General features: G+C 50.7%; 1 protein-coding gene across 1 annotated transcript in view; it reads right to left on the bottom strand.

The window, feature by feature from the left end:
* DRGX (dorsal root ganglia homeobox) overlaps nt 1–22,500 on the bottom strand; it is a 30,887-nt gene that overhangs the window by 804 nt on the left and 7,583 nt on the right. Inside the window, exons 4-5 of the mRNA XM_057734034.1 lie at nt 21,736–21,914; nt 21,538–21,650 (exon numbers count right to left, since the gene is read on the bottom strand). Of these exons, the coding sequence (XP_057590017.1) occupies nt 21,538–21,650; nt 21,736–21,914 (292 nt within the window). The remainder of the gene's footprint in view (nt 1–21,537; nt 21,651–21,735; nt 21,915–22,500) is intronic.

Here is a 22,500-nt window from a genome sequence, read left to right as displayed (position 1 = left end):
GATTTTGCAAACACCATACAAAAATCCACGCGGAACATAAAATGAGAGGTGGTGGCATCCAGCATGATTCCAAGTCGGAAGAAGCCACGCAGAGCCCGTTGGTGTACATCCCGTTAGAAAGTAATGGTAGCTATTTAAGAATAAAAGAAAAATATTGTTTTTCTTTCTATTTATAAGTGCTATTTTTCAAATGGCTACTAAGTTTTTCAGACATAAACACTCACTGAGTTGCTTGGACCTAACCATGTAATGAACAGAACCGGTAGGTATTTTTTATGGCCCGAGAGAGTCATGAAACATTAACCTGAGGTTCAAGGGACCCTCAGGGTACTGTGAGCTAAGGTTTGAGAAGCTCTGAAGGCCTCGGTTGGGAAAGCACTCAGCACAGGTCCAATGTGTGAAATGGGGCTTAGGAACAATTGCCTGGCCCCAAGGCTGCTGGCCAGCGCTGCATGAACCTCTCCAGGGACAGAGACGGGAGGGCCCTCCGCAGTGCCAGGTTTGAGGAGCCTCCCTCTTCACAGGTCACCCTCGGCTGTGCATTTAACTATCCCATGAGCACCTGGCACTGTTCTCGGTCCTAGTGACTATTCAGCAGGAATAAGGCAGCAAGAGCCCCAGCCTCATGGAGCAGAGTTCCAGTGCAGAGGCACGCCACGGCCCAGGCATCCCTCAAAGCAGGTGGCAGTGAGTGCTCCTTAAGAAGTGAATGGAGTGTGGTGCTTAGTAGATACCTAAGTGCAACATCAGAGAAAAGGCACGTAAATGCCCAGGAGAGAGCACGACAGCTAGGGAGAAGACCAGCACAATGGCACCAAAGTGGGAACAGCAGTCATCTGCTCAGGGAGCAGCAGGGCATTCAGAGTGACCAAAACCAGAGGCTGCAGGGCAGGAGGACAGCAGATGCGTCGGGGCCACCAGGGCCAGGCAGGACGCAGGGAGGGGAAGCCTCAGTGGGCTTGAGTAGAGACTGTCTGGGGCTTCACTACATCGGGGAGAGGATGGGGAGGCTACTGCAACAATGCAGTCCCAGCTGATGGTGGCTAGGCTCAAGCTGGCTCGCACGGAGGTGATGAGAGGTGCCCAGATTCTGGGTTTATGCTGAAGGTTAGCACCTGTGCGAACTGCCCACGGACTGCAAGCGAAGGGTGATGGAAGAGAAGGATTCACAGACAACACCTAGGTTTCGGCCTGAGCACCCGAATGAATGAACGGAGCTGCCATTTCCAGGATGGGGACAAACAGGGAAAGGGGTGTGTGTGTGTGTGTGTGTGTGTGTGTGTGTGTGTGTGTGTAGGGGGATATGGAGGGTCTGGCTGTGGAACCCTGAGGTCCTGACGGCCATCCAAGTTCTGAGGGGAGACTTGAGCAATGCTGACATCACCACAAGGGCAGGTGTGGAGACAGGAGCCACACAGACCTGCACCCAGGCTGGGTGGGGGGACTCAGCTGCCGGCATGACCTTATCTGAGAGATTTCCCGGGCCTCTGGACAGGTCAAATGGTGCCCCTACCCGCCACGTGTGATTCCTGCAGGAGACATGCGTTGCCGCAGCCTCTGCCCCCAGCCAGCTCCGGAGCCCCATCCCACCAGAGGAGCAGGAGATGGTGCACCACGGCCCTGACAAGGCAGCTGGGCATCAGTGCCTGTCCCTGAAGCCTGAGACCTGGGAGGGGGCAGCAAAGCCAGCCCCTCCAGGCTCCACCACCCCTCGGCTCTTCTGAAAGTGCACACCAGCTTTGGAAGAAGCAGCATTGCAAATAGGGAGCATTTTTGGACCAAAATCCGTATTTGTTGAATGAAACTAAAATCCTCCCTGTGGCCTTCAAGCCCTTGCGTGCTGGGGGCCCCACGACCCTCTGATCCTCCTTCTCGTGTGCTGTCCAGGCCTCCTTTCAGATGCTCAAACCACCATCACAGCGAAGCCCTACACAGGAGCTGTACTCACTAGAGCAAACATTCATAGGTACCAGCCACAGCGGTTATAAGCACATCACGACTTCACACATCTCAGCTTCGGGACAATCCAAGGAAGTGGGCTCTACGATTATCCCCTTTTGCAGGTGAGGGGAATGAAGTTAAATGATAAGTAGCAGAACTGGACCTCACACCAGGCAGAGAGCTGGCTCCTTAACCACTGTGTCCTTCTGTCTGGAAAGAAGATACATTTCTCCCCCATCCTTGGGCACTTCGCTAGACCTTGCCTGGGAGTGAAGATACCCTCCCTCTTGCTTGGGGCTCCCCCTCTCTCTTTAGGGCTCATTTGACCTTCACATCCTCAGGGAGCCCTTGGGCACCTCCCCATCCAAAGCAGGCTCCCCAGTTATGCTCCATCAGAGCATCACTCTCATGTCTTCACGGCACTGGTCACAAACAGGAGGTGGGTTGTCAATGGTTTATGACTGGTTTGTCATCTGCCTACACCTACACACCCTCAAGGGGGCAAGTATCTTTCTGTCTCATTCACTGCTCTGTCCCCAACCCCTAGTACAGTACCTGGAATGAGCCAGGCCCTTGGGAAACATCTATGGCAGGAAGGAGGGAGGAATGGGAGGGCCCCCCAACCCTGGCGTCCACATGTAGGATCAGCCTTCAGGAAGCAGCCTCTGCAGCATCCTCTATGCCAGTAGCTGGGACGTTCCCACCCTCCTTCCCCAGGGACAGGCTTCCCTGTACTGAAGCTCCTTTCTCTCCCCTGAAGTACATTTGGGCCTCTTTCTCTTCCTTTCTAAGTCTGCTCAGAGGCAAAAGGAAGCTTACCCTTACCAGCACCCACTGTGGCCTCTCATCACCATCCTGGCTGCCATGAGGGGTGGACGTCACTCACACCCACATTCCAGGTAAGGAAACGAGACTCCAGTAACTGCCCAAGTTCGCATAGTTCATTACAGAAGTGAGACCAGAACCTTCTGGTGGCCTTTCCCTTCTCCTCTAGTATAATAGCAGGTTAAAATGCAGCCATCACTTCCTGCCTCAATTTTGATGGAGGGGCCAGTACAGCAGGTAGCAGATGGCAAGATGAGCGTGAGACGAATCACAAGTGCGCGGTTTACAGAGGGGATTCTGAGAGCCCGTTCCACAACCCGCACCTCTGGCTGGCTCTAGCCTGGTCATGTTTCCAGAGGTAGCAGGAAACAAACAAAAGGTTACATGGGGTCAAACCCCGTATCCTGATGTTTTCACCTCTCCCAGTGGCTCTCAGAGACAGCCGCACGCTGACAGCAGCCTCAGCCTCCCTGCGGCTCAGACGTTGCTGGGAACAGTGCCTGTGAAGCCAAGGAGCCATCCCGAGGGTGAGGACCCACCCCGCAGGGGAGGCCTTTCTCCCCTCCAAGTCCCTCCCAACGGGAGCTCATGCGGGAAGAGAACAGAACACGGAGCACAGGGAACCCTCTCAGCAGTGGGAATACTGAAAAATTTCCTCTCTGCCTGCTTAAGAATTTTTCTCATTTTTCTACAATATCTGTGAATTTCTTTTAAACACAGAAACATAACTAATTTTAAATGAATGTTCAGAAGAAGGAAGGCTGATCTCAGACCCCCGCCCTCAGCACATCTGAGGAAGGGCTGGGGGTCCGAGGGGAGCTTGATGGGGGACCGTGGGCTGTGGGGCACCTGGTGAGGCCACAGTCCCCAGACCATGGGCTCGACGTGCATGTCTCAGGCTGGTTCTTCTCCCCATCAAGGCCTTGCTCTGATTAACCTCAAAGGGGCAGTTAACTAGTCTGCAACTCAGTGATGAGCACGTCACCTGCAAGATGAAGAAGTGCCACTTGGGCAAGACAGGGCCTCCTGGACCCACAGCCTACGCCTGCTAGGTCACACCTGCAACAGGCAAGTCCCCACGACAGCCACCGGTAACTATCAATACACTCCTGGCCCACAGAACCCAGATTCAGAGGTGAAGAAACAAATTAACTCACAGAACGGAGGCTGTAGGAGGGAGAGAGTCTGTGTGGCTCGCCTAGTTCACTGCCCGCAGTAGACATGGGGAAACTGAGGACCAGACGAACCCAATGACTCTGAGAGGCTCTGGTTGAAAACTGTAAGGGCTAGGCACACAGTGGGATATTACTCAGCCTCGAAAAGGAAGGAAATTCCAACACAGGCTGCAACGTGGATGAACCTCAAGGACGCTATGCTAAGTGAACTAAGCCGGTCAGAAAAAGACAAATTCTGCATGATTCTGTTTGTATGAGGTATCTAGAGCAGTCAAATTCATAGAAACAGAAAGCAGAATGGTGGTTGCCAGAGGCTGAGGGAATGGGAGTGAGGAATTAAGGTGTGATGGGCACACAGTTCGGTTTGGGAAGATGACAGAGCTCTGGAGGTGGATGGTGGTGATGGTTGCACAGTAATAAGGATATATTTAACAGTACGCCTAGACACGGTTAAGATAGAAAATTTTATCATATGTCTATTTTACCACAATTAAAAATAAAACAAAATAAATTCTTAAAAACAAAACTGTGAGAGCTAAAAGAGAGTTCAGGACAAGGTCATTGGGAAGATGAGGACCGCTCGAGGCTGGAACTCCTTCTTGCTCCTCTAGCGGGTGAGGACCCCCAAAGTGCCTCTGGCCACCCACACACATCTGGGAGAGACACCCTCAACCCACCCCACCTGCCACATCTCTGGCTGAGGAAGCATCGCGAGGTTTGCACACCTCCCTTGAGCCCTGCGCCTGTCTCATGACTGCACTGCACCCTTTGGGTGGGCATTTCCAAAGCAGGGTGGCAGGCCCTGAGAGGTGCACCCGGGCGAACAAAAGTCTTTGGCATGAACCCCTCACAGACGTCACCCTCTTTCCTCATCGACATCCCAAGTCCAAACAGCAGTTGAGTGTCCATCAAAGGGGGGTAATACTCATAGGTGGACTCAAAAACGTCTGAATAGCCGCATGGAGGAACGCTGACAAAATGAAGCACTGGGAGTCACCTCCTCTCCATCCTGCCCTGCCCTCCCTGGATGAGAACATGGAAGACATGCTGACCCAGAAGGCAGATACGGGCAAGATGAAGGGAGGCCCTCTGGACAACAGGCAAGATCAAAGGCGAAAAAGGAGACTCATCTAATTCAACGATATGTATCAGGGAAATGCATCCAGTCCATGATCGGCACGCAAGGAACCAACTGCCCAGAGGGGGATGTGTCTCAGCAGCAGAGCATGTGGTCAATGTGACTTCACAGTAAGTTCACGGTGACACCACATGGTGTGCTTTGCCTTAACAGAGGCAGAACCTGCAGAAAAACGGAGGGTAAAGTCATGGGCAGACCATCAGGCCAGAGAGAGGGAGTTGGGGGGAGAAGTGAAAAGTGAAAGAACTGGGGCCATTTAGGCACCGTGGATATGAGGTAACTGCCTCTCTCTGGGTGCACGTGGAATGAAAGCAGTGGGTGAAATGAGAGAAAGAGGGGTTTTCTTTTCTTTACCATCAGCATGCTATGCATGTGTGGTGCGCTCTCTCTGGAAGGTGATGGGTTTCTGGTCATAATACCTTGAGGCCCCCTTGACAGGATGTTGTAGAGAATCTTCATGCACAGTATGGGCTGTGGGACAAGTTTTTTCATCCCTTTCAACAAAAAATGAGTGGTTTTAGAACGGGATGTGAATTACAAAGCTAAGTTTTCCTTTCAACTTTAACATGTTTCAGAATTTCGGTTGATTTCAGTCGAACTTAAACTGTCCAACAACCAGCATCTCCTTTAACTCCCACAACCATTTTTTAACACAGGAAAAAAAAGATTTCTGCAAATAGGATCCTTTTAGACCTAACTCTTGACTTCTCCATGATTTCACAGTACCAACAGCAATACAAGATTTCTCCATGTGCCTCCTGCCCAAACAACTCCATTGACCAGGAGCACTACTGAAAACCAGTAGTAGCAAAATAGGGATGCATCCTTTGCAATGCTCGGGGCAGCGGATGAACAAATAGTTACCCAGTAAAAACCCAGACTCCAAAATGCATGCACTTTGCCCATGAAAAGCAGTCTCAAAGCCCTCACCACGTGCTTAAAGACTCTTCCAAGTGCACTGCTAACGTGAGTGGTTTGTCTTACAAGGCTGCCACAAGCTTGAAAGCAATGAGGCTGCTAATAGCAGAAACATTAATGGGTAATATTGAGAAAAGAGACAAAAAGTTATAAAACAGCCAAAAAATTTAACATGCACAGTAACCTAGGGCCATTTAGTACAAGGCAAGCAAAGTAGCACGCCTCAGGGTGGCCGGAAGCTGTCCGTCACTGGCCAGCAAGAGGAACCATCACAAGAGATGATATTTGAAAGGGCTTTGAAAACTGAACCAAGCTTGTGTCTATTAATAATGGAGCAACACAGAGTCGGCCATGAGAGAGGCTCTATCCTCTTTATTATGTCAGGGTGGTGACTGACCCTTTAGAAAACGTCTACCCCGAAACCAAGTCATAATTATTCAAATCCTATAAAATGAGAGTGGCATTAAGACATCTCTGGGGTCTGAGAGCTGGATGCAGCCTACTGAGGAGGAAGAAAAGCTTTGAAGTTTGACTCCTGGAGTTAAGCTCCATTAACTAGTCATGGGACTTGTCACCATCTTTCCAAGCTCCAGCTTCCTCATCTGTAAGAGGAGGTATTATACCTACCTTGGGAGAAATTCTATAAAGCAATAGTACTAAGTCCTCCAACAATTATTATTTCCATGACCCCATAGAAAATAAAGGGCAAGAATAAGTCACAATTCACAGCTTACTCAAATTATCACTTCAGTTCAGCAGCCAGTGAAGAACTCGACTTGCTCTGAGCATCCCCAGGAGGAAACGCAGAATGAACAGTGAGATCTGTCTCGAGATGTGTGACTGTGCCATGAGCATCCTCCACCCTGCATATCCCTACACTGTTTTCACAGCTGTGTGTGTTCACTGGTGAAGCCTTTCCCATCAGAACAGAAAGTAGAATAATTTATTCTGCCAATAGAATCTTGAGGAGTAAGCCAAATAAACTGTAAAAGTCTCAACTTTTAATGACCAGAATTTCCAGACTTGGGGCTCTAGTTTTCTTTTCTTCTTTTTTTTTTTTATTCATCAAAAAGCTACACTCACCAATGGACTAAAAATAAAATTAGCTACAAAGGAAGTCATCCCCATGTAGCACACAGCACAAAAAAACTATGAATATCCTAACCACCCAATACTAGAGAACTAACGGAAGTTATAATCGCCGTATTGAACACACTGAAGCTATGACCAAATTATATTGTAGGAGGATATTTGCTACTATAAAAAATAATAATAATTAAATATTAAGTTTAAAAAGTAGGTTAAGAAACAGTAAGTCAGGACTTCCCTGGTGGCGCAGTGGTTAAGAATCCACCTGCCAATGCAGGGGACACAGGTTCGATCCCTGGTCCGGGAAGATCCCACATGCCGCGGAGCAAGTAAGTCTGTGCACTGCAGCTACTGAGCCTCTGCTCTAGAGCCCGTGCGCCACAACTACTGAGCCCGTGTGTCACAACTACTGAAGCCTGCACGCCTAGAGCCCGTGCTCCGCAACAAGAGAAGCCACCACAATGAGAAGCCCGCACAGCACAAAGAAGAGTAGCCCCTGCTCTCCACAAGAGAAAGCCCGCGAGCAGCAATGAAGACCCAACACAGCCAAAAATTAATAATAAATAAACCGTAAAAAAAAAACAAAAAAACAGCAGGTCAAAATGATCCCATTTTAGTGTATGTCTGTATGTATATTTATATACATACATAAACATATATACACAATACACACATATATGCATAGTGCATATGTGTATATGCATATGTGCAGCCGTATACCATATCCATACGGGGTATGGGTAGTGTATAATTTTTTTTATAAATTTACTTATTTATTTAATTTGTTTATTGGCTGTGTTGGGTCTTCATTGCTGCACGCTGGCTTTCTCTAGTTGCGGAGAGCAGGGGCTACTCTTCATTGTGGTGCGTGGGCTTCTCTTGTTGCAGAGCATGGGCTCTAGGCACGTGGGCTTCAGTAGTTGCAATACACAGGCTCAATAGTTGTGGCTCACGCGCTCTAGAGCGCAGGCTCAGTAGCTGTGGCACATGGGCTCAGTTGCTCTGTGGCATGTGGGATCTTCCCAGAGCAGGGCTCAAACCTGTGTCCCCTGCCTTGGCAGGCAGATTCTTAACCACTGCGCCACCAGGGAAGTCCTATAATCTTATTTAGAAACAGAAAATATTTATAAATTTAACCTTTCTAATTAAAATTTTTAAATTCTAAATAAGTTCTAAAGCACATAATTTTTTTTTCTTTTGGCTGCATGGCTTGCAGGAATCCTGGTTAGATTCCCTGACCAGGGATTGAACCCAGGCCCCCAGCAGTGGAAGCATCGAGTCCTACCCACCAGACCACCAGGGAATTCCCTAAAATACATAAATGTATTGGAGATACGTATTTATAAGTGGGAAGAAAGCAAACTACCGATAACAAATATTCATAGTGGTTGATTTTGGATGCTAAGATTACGAACGATTTTTATATTTTTCTTTGGGTTTTGTTGTACTTTCCACTTTTTCTAAACTGACCAAATATTACTCTCACAATAAGAATGTCTTTTTTGTGACTCGTGATTTCCCATCTCCTTTCATTGAAAAGATGGGATAGATGCTCTCCTTTAGAAGAGAGTTCCGCTGAGGTTTCTAAGGAATAAGAACTGTACCCTCAGCACCCAGCTGAGACTCTACGACTGCTAATGGCCTCAGTCTGCACTGGACTTACTGACTGGCGAACATGGAGCTGGGGGCTGACCATGGAAGACCCACCAGGAACATTCCGTCCCTCTCCCATTCGGTGGGGATCAAAGTCAGTGATCCCTGGCATGGGATGCGACCAAACTGCCAGCCAGCCAAGCCCATCAAAGGCTACAACGTCTTCCCTCTCATGCTACCATGTGTGACCGCACCAGAGCCTGTGCAAGAGCCTCCTGGCCCCCAAATGCAGCCGGAAAAGTATTTTGTTTGGATAACTTGCTGCCTCTTGGACACCAAATTAAAACACACAATTAGGTTTCCATTAAGTTACAGCAAATTCTGCTGAATTGATCTAATCAGCCTACATTCCTATATGACATCATGCTTTAAAGGCTTGGCCTGAACATAAATACTTAATGTAATAAATACAGTCTGAAATATTTGATCTCCTTGGCAGTTTAATTGATCTACTACAGAGACTGACAGGAAAAATTAAGTTAGCTCTGTCTCGTCTCTGCCGAAAGCGCATTTTCACCATCAAAAGGCAAATGAACAACAATTTTGGTTACGAGTAGAGCTCTCGCACACCGATTTCTTGTTGAATGTTCAGGTTAAAGGTAAGAGTATTGAGCAAAGATATGAGTGAGTGGATTTATGAGAACTTTCACATAAATACTACAGTTCATTTCTTTTCTTGCTTTATAGAAAATTAAATAAATGAATAAACATATTCTGTGATTCCTAATACCATTTCCTTACAGTTTGCAAGGAAATTTGGGTGGTAGTGTTAGTAGACGCCTACAATATTTAGGTAGAGATTTTTAGATGCAGTGGCTAAGTGTTCACCAATAATCAAGCACACAACAGGGTCCAATTCACTTCCGGTGACTGCTACCACAGAACCCCCAAAGTGCTTTCTGCTGTATCTGTGTTATGGTTTTAATGGTCTCTTTACCATGAGTTGTATTTATTTTTGTACCCACCTCACCTTCCAAACTGGCAGGGTAAGAGCTTTCACCTACCCTCACCCCCACAGCCCTGACTCCAGAGCTAAAATCTCCAATTTGGGTACAGAGTAAATTCTTGACTATTTGGGGGAGGGAGAAAGGAAGGGAGAGTTCATCTTTCCTGAAGGTGGAGGCATATTCTAATTCCTCTAAACTGCCAACTCCCAGGTTCTAAGCTTCCTCAATACCCCACGGAAAGAAAAACTATATTCGTCACAAAGTTACCCAATCTGATTAATGCCAAAATCCCCAGGTTAATCTGGCAGGTTATACTGGGGGAGTGGACTCTAAATCCCTCCCCATCTTAATTCCCCCTGTGTGCACACTGTCCCGACATCTGCTTATTCACTCAGCTAATGCTCCCTGATAGGACTGTGCCCAGCCGACCGTTCCTCATGCTGTGACCCAGTCTCAGGGCCAGCGCCAATGTCCCATGTCTGCTTAGACACCTTTGAAGGAGCAAGCAAATGATGACAGCACCCAGATAGATCCAAGGACCCTGGCACAGCCAAAGGAGCAGCAGGGACATGCGTTCTAGGTGGTCTGGTGCCCGTGAGCGTCACCCTCCCTCCTTCCGGCGGCCGCCAGAACTCTGGATGGGCCGCCTGCTTCCCCGCTGCCTCTGGGCACAAGCCAGGAGCCCTGTGCTCAGCTCCCTGCACTCCAGGGCCCCATTGATTAGCAGGAAGGGCAAACCCATCAGCACCCATAGGAAATGGCTTCTGGAAAGTGAGTTGCAGTTTTTAAAGCCAGAGAATGACAGCAGGGGCCTGTAAAAGGAACAGAATCAATAGAGGGTGTGGGGAGCTGGCAGGTGGGACACTTGGGTCCCTGGCTTGTCTTCCGTCTGGCAGAGGCGCTGTGTGACCTTGGGCAGTCCTAGCCCCTCTCTGAGCCTCAGTTTCCCCCACTGTATCTTGAGAAGCAGTAAACATACTTACCAAGCAGATTCCTTCCAAGTGTTATGTGCTGAGGTTCTCCACCCCTGCATTCCTGACATCAGCTAGGCTTGGAGGGGCTAGGGCTGACCCAACCACCTCCCCCATGAGGACAGACCATGTCCTCGCCCTCAGGTGCCCTGTTTCCCAAACACTTGCACCTTCAGAAACAAGCCAGGGGCCCCAGCAAGGCTGTGCTGCTTTCCTGGAGCTGCACACACTGTGGACCTCAGGCTGGGTGTCTCTCCCATTAAGGAGGGAACGCCTGCAGGATGTGGGATCCTCTGCCCCAGAGATCCAAACCCAAGCCCTAATCAGATCCCAAGTGACCTCCTGGCCTCATCCTCATAACCCTAGCAACAATCACCAGCACCTCCCGGGCACGCGGATGTGCCAGGCACAGATACGCACCATACAGACCACAGGCAATACTGGGTATGGCCATGACGACCCTTGTTTTACAGATGAGGAGACTGGGGTCTCCCTAAGTTGGCCTTATAAGGGGAAGCAGACAGTAAAGGGCCATGGCCGGTCTGACTCCAGAGCCTGGGCTCATCCTGAGGCCACACCATCCTCTCCAAGGACCGTGGCTCCATCCAAACTCACACTCTGTCCCTTCCTCAACATACCAGCCCCGCCAGCCTCAGTGCCTTTGCTCACGCTCTTCTGTCAGATGCCTGGAGTGCCCCCACCCACTGGGCAGCTGCTACAGCTCCTTCAAGCCCAGCTCAAGCATTCCCTTTGGAAAACCTTCCTCATTCCTACAGAGAAAGCGTTCCTCCTGCCTCTGGGCTTCTCCAACACCTTGCACGCCATCGTTGGTCTCTATGAGGACACATGGCTGTGTCACATGAGATGAAATCATTTATTGCCCTGTCTCTCCAAGCCCACACCCAGCCTTGAGCCCCTTAGGGTAGGGCTGTATCTAATTCATCAGAGGATGCGCAGCCCCTCATTCAGAGGCTGGCAAAGTGGGGCGCTCAGTGGGTGCTGAGTGAAGAGCAGAAGGGCCCAGCAGTTTCTGGAGCCCAGCAGGCGGGCCGCGGTGCACAGCCAAGGCCAATAGACCGGGGTCTTGTAAGTGAGGTGGGCCTCCCAGGCCCAGAGCAGCACAACCTGCTTCCCTTCTTTTCCCAAACATCAGCACCTTCTACTCTGCACCAGACCAGACTCTGTGTGCGGGGCAGAGGTAAGTGCTTGGGAGGATCTAGAGATGAGTCAGATAAGACCAGTGCCCTTAAAGCCCTTAAAGCCAGGATTGGGAATTTGGGTGGGTTCAAAAATAAACATCCCAACTCATGTCCTGAGACCAGAGTATCCTCCTCAATACCCATACAGTCAGTCTCTACAGAGGGTCTTCAATGAACCACTCTCCCAGTATTCAAACCTGTGTGCAGCTCCCTCTATTTGAGTCTGGGCTGGCTCGGTGAGCAGCTTTAATCAACAGAATGCAGCAGAAGCGACACTCTGCCTGTTCTGAGTGTGAGTCTTAACAAGACCTGGCATCTTCTGCTTTTACATTCTCGGGATCCAACCGCCGTCCAGCTCCCACCACGGGGAGAAAGAGAGAAAGAGAGAAAGTGCTCCCAGCCTCGCAGCATCCCTGCCAAGGCACCAGCCACAGAAGTGATGCCATCTTGTATATATCAGCCCCAGCTGCCATCTGACTGCAACCTCACAAGACGCCCCCGGCAAAAGCAGCAGCAGAACTGCCCGGCTGAGCCCAGCCAGTCCTCAGAATCAGGAGAGAGAATAAAACAGCTGGGCAGTTCTGCTGCTGCTTTTATTATACTAAGTTGAGGGGGTAAAGTAAAACAATACTGAAGCCTGGAATGGAGATTATAAGAAAAAAAAAATCATGAGCCAAGTTCTTCATGATCATAGATGAAAAAACCCTAGACAAAATAGCAGCCAATCCAGCAATATATAGAAGGGATAACATGTCACATCTAATTTGTTTTTATTCCAGGAATGCATAGTTGGTTTAACATTAAACAATCAATCAATGTAATTTACTGCATTAATATATTGAGAAAGAAAAATCATGATTGTCTCAACAGCAGCAGAAAAAGTATTCAATGAAATTCAACATCCATCCATATTCATGATTTTTTAAATAATAATTTAAAACTCTTAGAAAACTAGAGCAAGAGGAAAGTATCTTTACTTGATAAAGGGTATCTTAAAAATAAAAAGGCAGACGGCAAACATGATTGAGAAACTGTGAGAGTTTCCCCTGAGATCAAGAATAATGACATAAGGCAAAGTTCCATCACAGAGACCAGATAGTGTATGATTCCATTCAATGAAATATCTACAATGGCAATAGCAGAATGTCCACAATCTATGGAGACAGAAATATTAGTGGTAACCTGGGGCAGGGAGTGTTGGGGGAAATGGGGACCGACTGCTAATAGATCTGGGGTGATGAAATTTTTCTAAAGTCGATTGTAGTGATGGTCTCACAACTCTTGACTCTGCTAAAAATCACTGAGTTGTATATTTTAATGGATGAATGATACGGTATGTGAATTGTATTTCAATAAAGCTATTATTGAGAAAAAAAAAAGAAAAGAACCAGGCAAGGATGCCTATTATCACCACTTCTATTCAATACTGTACTACAGGTTCTGGCCAGCACAGCCAGACAAAAAAAAAAAAAAAAAGAGAGAGAGAGAGAGAGAAATAAAAAGTATAGTCCGCCCTTCTGTATCTGCAGGTTTTGCCTCCCCAGATTCAACCAACCAATTGAAATCGATCCACCAATTGGTTGAATCCAGGGATGTGAAACCTGCAGATATGGAGGGCCAATTGCATTCATTATACTACATTTTATACAAGAGACTCGAGGATGGGCGGGTTTTGGTATGGGGGGAGGAGTTCGTCCTAGAACCAATCCCCCATGGATACCCAGGAACTACTGTACAAGGATTGGAAAGGGAGAGACAACCTGTCTTTATCTGCAGATGATCTGATCACGTACACAGGATATCACTAAGAATTGACAACTAAACCTAATTACGTGGATAAATCTCCAAAACAGAATCCTGAGTCAAAGTAGCCAGGCACGAAAACTACGTCCTGTATGATTCCATTTATATGTATATGCATGTACAGTTCAAAAAAGTTCAGACTGGACAGTAGCATTTCTGAATGCCTACCCAGGTGGTTGGCAAAGCTGCATTACCATACAAGTCAGCATAGTGGCTTCCTAGAGAGGGAAGAAAAGTGACATGAGTAGAGAGGAGCACAGGGATTCAGGGGCTTCTGGGGTGCAGGCAGAGTTCCAAAGGAAGGGTAGCACATAGGTGCTTAAAATCAATCATTAAGTTCTAGATGCATGCTTTCTGAATTTTTCATTATCATATTTCATAATAAAACAATTTTAATTGTTTATTAAGATTGTGATTAAAAAATCACAACACAGGAAAAAGTGATTAAGAGAATTAGGAGGAAAATGTTTTCAGGGGGATTGAAGGAGGAATAGACTGTCTCTGGCTCTGAGTTTAACCCTGGTGGGCACATGTTCATTGGCCAATAAAGCCCTTCCAGTCTCAGACTCTGGATGCTTTACCCTGGTCTGGAAGACTAAGGGCCAAGACCAACATGAAGCGGAAAAGACACATTCTTGAGTAACTAAGGGGCCTTGCTCTCAGGAAGGACACGGCCAGACCCTTTCCCGGCACTGGACACCCTGCCCCTCGCCTGCCGCCTCGTCCACACACACGATGCAGGCCCAGGATGGCTACTGCTCCAAATGCTAGCATCCACTGAGCGCCCACGGTGTGTCACGACATCTCTGTCAGTCCTCACAGCCTCGGACGCCTGGATGGATGAAGCCCAGCTCAGGAGGTGGGACCAGGTCTGTCTGCCTCCAGGCTCCTCCCCACCTGGGCCTCTTGTGGGACCACAGGATCCATCTGGCCTCCCTAGGAGCCAATGGGGAGGGGAGCGTAAGAGGGAGTCAGAACTCCTTCCTTGGCTCTGCTGCTGCTCTCTGGCCTTAGGCCTGACTCCAGGGATCCACAATGGACACTAAGTGCCCCCACAAGCCCGCCTTGCCCCTCAGGCTGCCCACCTTCCCTCCTGCACCCTCTGGTTGTGGAAGGTCAGCTGTGATGCCTGCCCAGCTGGGAAGAGTGGCTGTGACTCCCGGGCGTGAGTGCGGACTGAGTTACAAAAGCTCTCCCCTGGCAGCTGTAATGAGTTTCCACCTCACACCCAGCTCTCAGAATCACAGGTTAGAGGCAGCTGGGCTAAGTGCACCAGGGAGAGGGCCTCCGCCACCTGTGGCCCGTCCTGTGGCCAGCACTTCCCCGGAACAGACCCAAGCGCTTCCCTCAGCCATTAATAACCTCCTCTGCATTAATGAATTGTGAACAGGAGGCTGGCCATTAAGACAGTGCAGGAAAACTCTTTGCATTGCAAAGGCTTTTTCTCTGGATACCCATTATTGTTATACAAACCCTGGCTTCATGGGGTAGGGGCCTGCTGCCTTTTTATTTTCGAGTTTCCGTGGAATACTCAATATGCAAACACACGGACTGCATGCCTGGCCGGGATGGGTCCTCTCTGACCGCCACGGAGAACAAAGCACATCACTGGCTGCATGAAGCCCCAGGGAGGGAATGTGTGCCCTGACTGGCAAATCCCACCAGGGACGGGAAGGAGCCCCCGTCACTGACAACACTCAGAACAATGAGGGTTACAAGGAGACGGTGAATGTCAGCATCGATAGAGTTCAAAAAATAGGAGACGTTTGGGAGAAAAGGCATTTCCCTGGGTCTTTTGAAAATGAGTGGGACCCAGTGACTTGAAAATGAGAATGGAGGAATCTGGTTAATAATAACAGTGTTGACTCACACCTCCTACTGGTCTAAGAGCCTCTAACTCACACTCTCCCCATTTGGTCCTATAAATTCAGTCCTATGATGGTCAAGATCCCCAATTTACAGATGAGGAAGCAGAGGTAGAGATTCCCAGCATTTTACTCAAGACTTACACCGCTATAGAATGGAAGAATGGGGATTCACAGCAGGCAGGCCACCCAGAGCCCTTGCTTGAGCTACTGTGCTAGTGAACTGCTGATAATTAAAGGACAATGAAAGGAGGAAACTTCCACAAGTGCCTGGTTTTCAATTACCTGGCTCTGTAGCCGGTGGGCAGTTTCCTGGTCCCCTCTGACGGGCACAGTCCAATGCCTATCCAGGGGCCTGCCCAGCAGAGCATGGAGTCTGGTCTGCCACACCTCCACATGTAGACACTCTGCCTAACCAGCCACCCCAAAGGGGCCATAACCCCCTGTCCTTCAAGGGCGCCACCCCCACCTCCCACCCTTCTGGGGATCCTGATTGCTTGAGCAGCCTTGCTGACCTCGCCAGACACATCCCTCTGTAAACAGCCCCACCCACACACCTCAACGCTGAACCTACTCAGTGGGCACCCCCAGTGCTCCAGCCTCATGGTTGCATCTCAGCCTCTTGTCCAAGCCCAGGGACCTGGCAGCAGAGCACAGTTCCCCAGCGCAGGATGTGGTGGAGGCCGAAGATCCAGAAGGTCTCTGTCCTCAGCCCCTGGCCTGAGGCAGAACCACCGATCCAGCTCCGTGTGTGCTGTGGCAGTTCTGAGCTATGCAGTTTTTCCAAAGCCAGGGGTCATTTCCAGCCTCATGTTGGATCCCCTAACTCTCCAGCTGCTTCCAAACCCTAGGCCCCTACCCTTAACAGGTATCTCCAAGGAATGAAAATTAGGGTCTCTAATTTCCTAAGGAAACCATAACCTGCTACTGAGCTCTCACTGTGGGTGCTAAAGCTCAGCGAAGCAGCTGAGAGACCCTTTATGTTTTCTGGCTCACTTTCCCCCACAATATAACAATTAAAAAGCAGAGTCTAAGTTGCTGTATAACAAAGGGAGATCAACTCGATGATGGGTGATGCCTTAGAGGGCCAGGACGGGGAGGGTGGGGGGGAGTCGCAGGAGGGAGGGGATATGGGGATATATGTATAAATACAGCTGATTCACTTTGGTGTACCTCAAAAACTGGTACAAGAGTGTAAAGCAATTATATTCCAATAAAGAGCCAAAAAATTAATTAATTAATTAATTAAAAAAAAAAAGCAGAGTCCAGATCCACCAGCATGCTCTGGGCCACAGTCACAGAGCTTCCAGGGCCCAGCCCGCCCACCCATTCACATTGGAGGCGGGGCTTGGTGACCACCCCACAGCTCTGTGCTCTGCGAGTCCAGTGTCATGGGCACCCCCGCCCGGCACCTTCCCTCTATATCCAGCACCCCTGCTCTGCCCCTGCTTGCCCCTTTCCTCCCCACAGTGCCACCTGCTCTAAGAGCTGGTAGCCAACATTCTAAGAACACTCTTGTTTTCAGAGCACATTCAAAGCCAAAGTGTTTCCAGGGAAGTGAGTTCCCGTACAACTACTTAAAAGTTCTAAGGACTTCAAGGACCGGTACTTAAAGGAACTCAGCAAACTGTACCTCAACAACCACCAAGCTCCCCACAAGCACTCCTGGAGGCTCTCTCAATATTTCCCTGGCAGGGACTTCACATCTGTCACAACAACGCCTGGAACCAAAAGACAAGGACCCCCGACTCAGAGTGCTCCGACTTGCAGCTATATGGAACACTCTGCAGGCAGTTAGCTCTGGGACCACTCGCTGGGGTGCTCCATGTGTCCCCAGGGAGAACTGATCCCACCCCGCACTGGGAGCCCGCGTTCCCCTCACAGCCGGGCCAGGTGCTGGTGCAGCACAGCTCAGCCTTGGCTTGTACCCTCAAGCCCTGGTCCGGAGTCTCAGGTCTGGAGTCTCCGGAGCAATGCCAAGAGTGCTGTATGTGGCAGGGCCAGAAACTTGGTGGCCTCCCCAGGACACCTGCTGTCTTTAGTCCAGGGCCATATGATCGCACGAGGACCACAAAGCCTGGGGAAGGAGACACGACCACTGGTTTGAATCCAGAAGCTGACATTCACTTTGATTCTTTCTTGTGGGTCATTTGCAAGTTGCTCCAGGCCTGGAGAAGTAAGTAGGAATCTCTGGGCTGGAAGGGGCTGAGGTGCTCAGCTCACAATGGTCCTGGTCTCTGGGTGAGTCCAGATCCCACCCCCAGGGCTCATACCCAGTGGACTGACAGCTGTCCTCACTTGCCAGGGAGTAGCAGAGTGGGGGTCCAAAGTCCCCACCCAGAGGAATGAATGAATAAATCACGTCGGGAGGAAAGAGCACATCAGGATCCTGTGGAGATCAGCCTAGATCTCAAAGGGGAGACCTTGCCGACATAAGCAAAGTGTGAGCAAGTGACTTTCCCTCCAGAAACCTCAGTTTCTTGTTTGTGAAAAGAGGGACAGGCGTGGAAGCCCAGATGTGTGCCTTTGAGCACCTGCACGCACGAAGCTCCTCACAGCTTGCCCGGGGAGCCCCCTTGCTGGCCAAAGGCCCCTGGGAAGCAGAGCTCAGACCACCAGCTCTGCCAGCACCTGGCCATCCCGCCACTTCTGGGGGTGAACTCAGGAAAGGAAGGCTGGGTCACAGCCCAGAGGTCCAGGCACTGAGTCTGGCCTAGAAAATTGGGATTGCTCCTCTCTGGGGCCCAGACTGGGCCATGCACTTAACTTCTGTAGCTGAGGGAATCCTGGGAGAAGATGTAGGCTGCAAGAGTCTGCAAGATGTAGGCCTCAAACCGCTTAGCAAATGTTCCGCAAAGCAATTGAGAGTTGAACCCCAGGGCATCCAGAACCTGATTTGCAGGTACCCACTTGTTACCCCAGGTCCTGAGGCAGAAGCAGGTCTCCCAAAACATTGCCAAGCCCACCTGGACTGGAGAGAGGCCATGCTGACCAGCTGACGCGGAGACTTCTAGCTCAGAATAACCCACTGCCAGCAGTGCCATCTCACGGGGTGGCAAAGATACCCCAACCAATGCCAGCTGTTGTCTCAGAGCCATCCCAGCTCCACTGACCTGCTGTGCAGCTCTGGAGCTCCCCTGATACGTTGTTTACTACGCGACTCTACCATGAGAATTAAATGGGACTACACGCGAGACCACCCGGCACGGCACAGAAAAGGTTTCCAATAATCACTCACGTCCCTCCCTTCCCAGCACGACTTAGCTTGACGGAGCCTAAAACGCCAGCTGCTCAGAGGGGCCAGGTAGCAAGGGCCTTGGTGGGTAAGGGGGTCAGAACAGGCTGCAGGAGGGAAACTTTGCTGGGGGGTGGCGTGGGCAGGCCTGAGGATGAGCTGTGAATGCCGGGAAAAGAACACAGAGAGCAGAGATGGGAGGGGTGGAGAAGAAATGCCCCCCACAGAAAGGCAGGCCACAGGCTGGTCTGACCAATGATGTGCCCATCTTGCCTAAAGACTTGGAGGCCACATTTAAAAGATGGGACTATTTCAAATAAAAATCCAGATTTCCAGCTTCTCCTGAAATGTCAATGGTTCTGGCAATGTTGGGACCACAGACCTACTTGGCCACCATGGGCTGACGTGAGCAGTAGCTGACCCTTGAGCACGCAAACGCTCCCCAGCCCACCCCTCGCCCACCGCTACCAGATCTCAGGGAGCCCCTTAGCATGCTCCTCGGATACCCGCTTCTAACAGTAGAGAAACGTGCCTTTTCCCCACCCCTTTCTCAAAAGCGGGAGAACGGCGTATAGACCAAGAAGGCTGCACGTCTCCAACGAGCAAGAGCTCATTTGTATCTGGGGGAGAGGAGACAGAGTCTACAAATTCTCGCTGTGATCACTGCCTGCCTGGCTCTGCAAACATCAGGGTGTGTCACCCGCCCCCGCACATCTTGTGTCCCTGACTGTAGGCAGGAAGACCTTCCCGTGGGGATGTGCAGGCTTCTCGAGCAGGTGCCACCACAAGGCACAAAGATGTGCCCTGGTTTTATGAGCACACTGTGATTTCTGTCACCTCCACGGAATCTTGCACACCCATCCCTCCTCCATCAAAGGAAAGGCCCCCATCCCTCCTCCATCAAACGAAAGTCTGTTTCCAGTGAAGCAGGCATAGGGCAGTCCCCAAGGGAAGTGCTGGGGTTGGGGGGAGTCCGTATGAGTAAAGGAAGAAGAAGAGGATGACAGATTACCTGCCCCTCCCACCAGGCCTTCTTCCTCCTGCTCTATCCTCTGTCTTCCTTTCATCGGTGCCTTCGGCCTCTCAGTGGCAGGCAGGCACTGTCCCACCCTCCCTGCCAGTAGCCTCGCCCTCTCTCTCCTCCTTAAGCCACCACAGGCCTCCGCCAGGGCCCAGGCTTGCCACAGACCTCACCACGGGCTGCCCCAGCAAAGAGACGCGGGATTCACCTTCAACTCATGAGGCTGGAGTGGGGCAAGCAGAGAACATTTATAAAAGAGATAATTACACTCAGAGCTGAGTTGGCCCTCACCAAGGCAGAGAGAATCTGACAGACAGACACAGGATTGCTCTTCTGCCCAGAGCAGCTCCTTGAATGATACCCAAGTCCCATTGGTAACCTCCTTCTGGAAGCCCATTCCAATTGGGATCCCACCTTCGCAGTGCCCTACCAGCCTACGGTGTCTGTGAATGTGTCCCAAGGCCACTCTGTGGCAGGGAGCTCTCCGTGGCCCCTGGCACACCCAGACGCTGGTGCTGAAGGAAGTGCAGGGAGCGCACCGGGCCCAGAGCTGGACAGAGCTGAGCTGCACCCCTGCGCCACCCATCTGAGCAGGTGGATTTGCCCACAAGCTCTGGCTCCTCCACCTGAACTCTGAGCACTCTCTCGTGGGCACCCAGCATACCAGCCATTCTCCAGACAAGCCTGGATCTCCTCCCTGCTCCAGGCACTCTGCACGTGCTGTTCCCTGAGCCTAGAACACCCTTCCCTCCCTTCTGGAGATCCCCCAAGGAGGCTCCATCACACCCTCATTCAGCCTCCAGAAACTACATGGGCAATGCAGATTGCCACGTGTGTGTGTGAGAGAGAGAGAGAGAGAGACCAACCTGCTGGAGGGGAAACCCCTCGAGGGCAGGAGACCCCAGACCCAAACACAGAACACACAGGACACATCCTGGGGGGCGGCCTCTCCCACTGCCTATTATGCAGAGAAAGCCCATAGCCCGCACCTGTACCCCCACCTCCCAGACTTGCTGTGACAGACAAACCCCAACACTAACACTCGCTGCCCCAGCCCTGCTCCCAGCCAGCACAGTTGCCTGGCCGCCTCACAGGAAGAGTGGGTCGGGGGCCAAGAATTGAAAGACAGTGGATGGACACATTCATCCAATGGGGGTGCCCCCGAAATTCCCAAAGGACAGCCCCACCAGAGTCCCTCTCTCCGGGGCTGACCAAAATGCTCCAAATGGTTTGCATCCTTCAGACCACAACAGCCTTTGAGAAGAGAGCTAATCTTAGAAAACCACGAATCCTAACAGTTCAGACCCCTGACATCAGGAGGCCCCAGGGAAGGCAGGAGGGCAAGCTGCATATACGGGGAGGGTCTTCATGAGCTGGGACAATTGTCCATCACAGGCCTCACCCACGAGCTTCAGGCAAGCACCGAAAACTGGTACCAGCACTCTGTGAACACGTGGCGGCCGCTTTTGAAACAGTCGCCTCTCGACCAATTCCCCCGGCGGTGCAGTGATTCTTACGACATTGACCTACGTTCTCAGGCCATGTAGAAATCAGACAACATAGCACGTGTGGAAACAGATGCTGTTCACGACCCCGGCTGTGACTGACAGAAGGAGAAAAGGAGCTACACCAGCCCCAGGTGCAAGGATAGGCCCGGACCAAGAAAGCATGACAATCATCTCCATGATCCCCTCGGAGGCGCCACAGGCCAGCAGAGCTCCCACTCCGCACCAGCAGGCAGCAGAGCCCAAACTCACCTTTCAGGGAGGCGACGTGTGACAGGGCCTGGGCGTACGTGGCCGTATTCAGGAGGGTCCCCGGCAAACAAGAGGGGAAGAAAGGTCCTGTGGGACCCACAGTTCGCCCCAGGCTGGTAGAGAAAGAAAATCACACACTGAGTTCCCAACCCTGTGTGCCCGCCAGCCCTCCAGGCCCCAGCGTTCAGGCAGCCTCACCTCTGCTGGGCCTCCAGGGCCTCCTTCTTGCTCCGGGCCTGGTCCCCGGGGGGCGGGGAGTTGATGTTTCTCACGGGTGGAGGCGTTACCTCTGCCATGGGCTCCTTGACTCCTGGCTCCTGGTCCGAGGCCCCTCTCTCCGTTTTCCTCCACTTGGCTCTTCGGTTCTGGAACCAAACCTGAGTCCCCAAAGGAAACACACACCCAATGGAAGCAGAAAATCAACAGAAGGAGGCAACCAGAAGCTAAACCCAAATGCCTGGTTCCCATGCCCAGGGCTCAAGGCTCCCCTGCAACAGGTGTGCCGGAGCGCAGCCTCCTCTCTAAAGATCTAGCAAAGCAGTGCTCTCTGAATTGCAGCTTCAGAACTACAGGTGGGTCAGAAAATCAGAGTAGAAGGTGTGACAGGCATTTCTTAATGAGTGTTAAATCGTAGAAAGTATCCAAATGCACTGCCCACAGCAAGGGTAAAAGCACTATCTTGTGGAAATTTTCAGTGTGTGCAAGTACATTTATTTGATGGGACGTGTGTTTCCTACGGGGGTCGTGGGGGTTGGGGGGGATTCATCATCAAAGCAGTTTGTAAAACACTGCCCTGGGGTTTCCTCATCAAAAATTCTCATTCTGTCTTCCAGCAGGTTTGGTCTGTGTTTGGCCTCATTCATGTGATTTAACCCTGACACATCATGACAAGTTCATGACCATCAGCCTAGTGCACCCACTAGAAACACTGACTCTGGGGTCGGCCCTGATTTAGAATTCTGG

The sequence above is a fragment of the Hippopotamus amphibius genome, chromosome 5, assembly GCF_030028045.1.
Source record: "Hippopotamus amphibius kiboko isolate mHipAmp2 chromosome 5, mHipAmp2.hap2, whole genome shotgun sequence".
Classification (NCBI taxonomy): domain Eukaryota; kingdom Metazoa; phylum Chordata; class Mammalia; order Artiodactyla; family Hippopotamidae; genus Hippopotamus; species Hippopotamus amphibius.
Note: the sequence above shows the minus strand (reverse complement) of the source record. Positions and strands in the feature narration are given on the sequence as shown.